Source organism: Ailuropoda melanoleuca, chromosome 9, assembly GCF_002007445.2.
Source record: "Ailuropoda melanoleuca isolate Jingjing chromosome 9, ASM200744v2, whole genome shotgun sequence".
NCBI classification, from domain to species: Eukaryota; Metazoa; Chordata; class Mammalia; order Carnivora; family Ursidae; genus Ailuropoda; species Ailuropoda melanoleuca.
In genome coordinates this window covers 50,920,014-50,924,505 of record NC_048226.1, presented here as the reverse complement: position 1 = coordinate 50,924,505, position 4,492 = coordinate 50,920,014, and the positions used below count along the sequence as shown (strand labels likewise).

Here is a 4,492-nt window from a genome sequence, read left to right as displayed (position 1 = left end):
CCCGCCCCTCCACCCCCTCGCCCGCCTCCTCCACCCCTCCTGCCCTCCCCCGGGACCTGAGTAGGGGCGCAGCGTGGGAAAGGGATGGTTGAATTTTAACCGGAGGCAGAGCGCGAGCGGGATCAGTGTGTGCGGAACGCAAGCCCCCGAGCGCGGAGAGGCGCCGCTGCTGTTAACTCCTCCCTGCCCGCCGCGCCGACCCTCCCCCGGAGCCCCCGTGCAGCCAGCATGAAGCGAGCCCACCCCGAGTACAGCTCCTCGGATAGCGAGCTGGACGAGACCATCGAAGTGGAAAAGGAGAGTGCGGATGAGAATGGGTGAGTTGGCCGCGGCAGCGCGGAACCAGGGCAGGAGGCGAGCGCCGGCTGGCCGCGGTGACAGCGGCCGAGGTCCCGGGACACGTCGGTGCCCTCCATTGACCTCTGCGCATCTCGGTCCGGCCACCGTCGGGGTGAGGGACCCCCGAGGCGCTTTCAAACCCAAGTTGCCTAACAGTCTGAGTGCGGGGAGGGCATGAGGGAGACCCTTCGTATCACCTCCCCTCCCTTAACAGCGATTCTTGTTTTTTTCCCCTCATTCAGAAACTTGAGTTCGGCTCTAGGTTCCATGTCCCCAACTACATCTTCACAGATCTTGGCCAGGAAACGACGAAGAGGCGTAGGTCTCTTTACAGTGCTCCTTTTTTGTTTTGTTATTAATTAATGGAAAGAACTACCTTGCTTCATTTTGAAATTTACAGTCTTGATGGAAATATCCTCCTTTGTTTTGTCTGCTTTCTACAGATCATCGAGAAGCGCCGACGGGACCGGATTAATAACAGTTTGTCTGAGCTGAGGCGGCTGGTACCCAGTGCTTTTGAGAAGCAGGTAATGGAGAAAGTGGATAGAGCTCTCAGCGTAGCTGTCCACACCTTCGGAATCCTTCCCCTCATTAATCTGAACCTCAACTGTGTCTTGAAAAATAACCATATTGCTTGTGCCAGAGATGAATCATAGACGGATTCCAACGTATTTTGCGAAGACAGCCCCTTTTGCTTTAGTTTGTACTTTTATGATTTACAGAGCATATCTATTTTAAGTTGTTCCCCAAAGGCACTTGGTGCCAAATCATTTTTTTTTTTTTTTTGCCATGCTCTTCTCTAGGGATCTGCTAAGCTAGAAAAAGCAGAAATCCTGCAGATGACCGTGGATCACCTGAAAATGCTGCACACTGCAGGAGGGAAAGGTACATCTCGCTAGTCTAGAGGGGGCCCTGAGTGTTCTGGGTGGAATGAGCAGCTGCTGCAGGCCAGCATTGGTGCAGTCACTGCCTTATTTTTTGCTGTGTGCTTTGGGGGTGGGGAGAGAATGATGTGGTGTGTACAGTTGCCTGTCAGTGCATTTTGAAATGCACATAGGATTTTCTCCAGTGAATTCATCACCCCAGTCCTCTTCAGAGTAAGCCAATGCACCTTTCTTTATTTGGGAGGTGCCCTAAAGTCCTGATTAAGATCAGGTAGCTCTTACCACATTTGTTTATTGACATTTTCAGAAAAAGCCTTTTTTTGAAAAAAAATGTGTATGGTCTTAATTTTATCGACAGCATTAAAAAAAAAAAAAAGCTCCTAAGTGACTCTTGAGGAAAGAAACCTGTTGTGGTTAATTAGAGAAAACCTAACAGAAGATAGGAGACCAGGGTCTGTGTGTCTGTCTCCAGCCGGAAAATGCTTTACTCAAGACCAAGTGCCTAAAAGTTCCATGATGATAACTTACATCTGTGTGTCTAATGAATTTCACTGCTCTGTGGTTTCTCTGTCCTTGATGTATTTTTTGTTGTTGTTGGGGGAAAACATTAAAGGAATGAACATAGTTTCATCTGCTGGTAGGGTATAATTCCACTTTCTGCTCAGCAGCTTCTAATTGGGCTTTGAACTTGTATTAGCAAAGACATACGTCTCCTGTTGATTAATGCAAAGACTTTGGTCGACCCCAGAATATTTGGGCCTTCGTAAGAACCCGCGTATGCCGTTTTTAAGGTTGTAGGTATTTATTTGCTAGGAAGGGCTGCCTTTGGTATTGAAGAAATGTGGGAAATGAGCAAAGCCTTGAGGTTTTTCTTTTGTTCTTTCCCTCAGGCTATTTTGACGCACACGCCCTTGCTATGGACTATCGGAGTTTGGGGTTTCGGGAGTGCCTGGCAGAAGTTGCCCGTTATCTGAGCATCATTGAAGGACTAGATGCCTCTGACCCGCTTCGAGTTCGACTGGTCTCACATCTTAACAACTACGCCTCCCAGCGGGAAGCGGCCAGCGGCGCCCACGCAGGCCTTGGACACATTCCCTGGGGGAGCGCCTTCGGACATCACCCGCACGTCGCGCACCCCCTGCTGCTGCCCCAGAACGGCCACGGGAACAGTGGCACCACGGCCTCGCCCACGGAACCACACCACCAGGGCAGGTTGGCTTCGGCACATCCGGAGGCGCCCGCTTTACGGGCGCCCCCTAGCGGCGGCCTCGGACCGGTGCTCCCTGTGGTCACCTCCGCCTCCAAACTCTCGCCGCCCCTGCTCTCCTCGGTGGCTTCCCTGTCGGCCTTCCCCTTCTCCTTTGGCTCCTTTCACTTACTGTCTCCCAATGCACTGAGCCCTTCGGCACCCACGCAGGCAGCAAACCTTGGCAAGCCCTATAGACCTTGGGGGACGGAGATTGGAGCTTTTTAAGGAACTGATGCTGTAGAATGAGGGAGGGGAACACTTAAAATCCCAGCTGAGCTGGGCTGTTGCCAACATCACCTTAAAGTCGTCAGTAAAAGTAAAAAGGAAAAAGGTACACTTTCAGATAAATTTTGTTGAAAGACTAAAGGTTTGTTGGTTTGCTTTTTCCTTTTTTTAATGTTTTTTTTAATCATGTCATGTATTAGCAGTTTTTAAAAACTAGTTGTTAAATTTTGTTCCAAACATTAAATTGAAATAGTGAGTATAAACCAACACTTGGTAATAGGTTTGTTCTATGCCTCGTTACTTTGTAAACCTAAGAATGATCCCATTTTTGCCTCAAAGTTTGGGGAATTTTAACATTTAGTATTTTGGTCTGTTTTTCTTCTCGTATAGTTGAAGTCTGTTCTTAGAATTAAGTTTCCAAACCACTAAGTTCAATGTTAACATGATGCTATTTGTTAATATTTTGACAGTTAAGGTGTTGTATAAAGAATATTCTTTTGCCGGGGTTGGGGGGGGGAAGATCTATGTTGAATTTTATATTTCTGAACAAAGCGTTGACAAATCAGATGATCAGCTTTATCCAAGAAAGAAGACGAGTTAATTCTCTGCCTCCTGCAGCAGTCAGGTGAGTGTATAAACCATCAGGGGCCCAGAGTCCATATCACCAGCTGCTGTCATCCACCAGGATTTGGCAGTTCTGGCTTAGGTAGGAGAGAGCTACTTGTAGGCCAGTTCCCCATTTGGAGTTGGAGGTCATTGCACAGAATATGCCTGCATCTACCAGCCCCAAGCAATGCAACGAAGTTTCAATCTCATGGATCTCGACTTCACAAGTGTTGACATGGATAAGTGATCTCGGGGTGCGAGCAGTCAATGGCACGGTCCAGTGGGACCTGTTAAATGCATAACCTACATCTTCCCAGAACTGCTAGGTTTTCTTTTAATTGGAAATTTTTATGTTGTGTTTTCCTTTTCAGTGCATGGAAATGCAGTTGTTGAGATATTCAAAAGGGCTTTGTGGCCGTCTTTTGGTTTCATTTGGTTCAGGCTAGAAAAGCATCATTTTACAGGTCGATTCTTCTAGCAGGTGTAATGTGAACGCTCTCCACTGAACCGGGTTTGGCCTCTGTTGTACTGATGTGTTGTGACTAAATAAAAAAAGAAGAACAAACTATTCTGCTGTATATGTCTTACATGCCTTGGCCTTTCCCTTTATTGGCTCGGAAAAGATAAATTTTCTCTCATTTTCATTTTGCCTGGCCACCAGTTCTCTTATGTTGATTGACTTCATTATTTTTGGAATTCTAAACTCTGACTTTGCTGTTGAGTAAGGTGACCGCATCATGGTGCAGAGCTATGGCCTGACTCCCACCAGGAGACACAGCCCTTTGACTGCGCCGGTAGGTGACCTGCCCTGAGCTGGCCATGTGGGGGCTGGGATGCCTCAAGTCACGCTAAGAGTTGCAGGGTGGGAAAAAACTCTGATAAAATCCTTTAAGACCATGCTGACCACACAACAATTTTTTTTTTCCTGAGAGCATCTACTGTGTGCATAGTTCTGTGCTGAGAGAACAGAAAATTTATTTCCTTTTCTTTTTTTCTTTCTTTCTTTCTTTCTTTCTTTCTTTCTTTCTTTCTTTCTTTCCTTCTCTTTCCTTTCTTTCTCTCTCTCTCTCTCTCCCCCTTTCTCTCTCTCTCTCTCTCTTCCTTTCACTGCAAAACAAGGAAAGCCAAGCATTGCTATCTCCTGTGCAGGGGCTCAGAATCCGGCATGGTGAGCAGTGGCAGGCTGTAA

At 47.4% G+C, this 4,492-nt stretch overlaps 1 protein-coding gene across 1 annotated transcript; it reads left to right on the top strand.

Moving 5' to 3' along the window:
* The first annotated feature begins 22 nt into the window (after positions 1-22).
* On the top strand, positions 23-3,885 carry HEY1 (hes related family bHLH transcription factor with YRPW motif 1). Its single transcript, XM_002927850.4, has 5 exons — positions 23-317; positions 582-657; positions 783-866; positions 1,143-1,224; positions 2,114-3,885. The coding sequence occupies exons 1-5, from the start codon at positions 229-231 to the stop codon at positions 2,695-2,697; spliced, it is 915 nt and encodes a 304-aa protein (XP_002927896.1). The 5' UTR covers positions 23-228; the 3' UTR covers positions 2,698-3,885.
* The last annotated feature ends 607 nt before the right edge of the window (positions 3,886-4,492 follow it).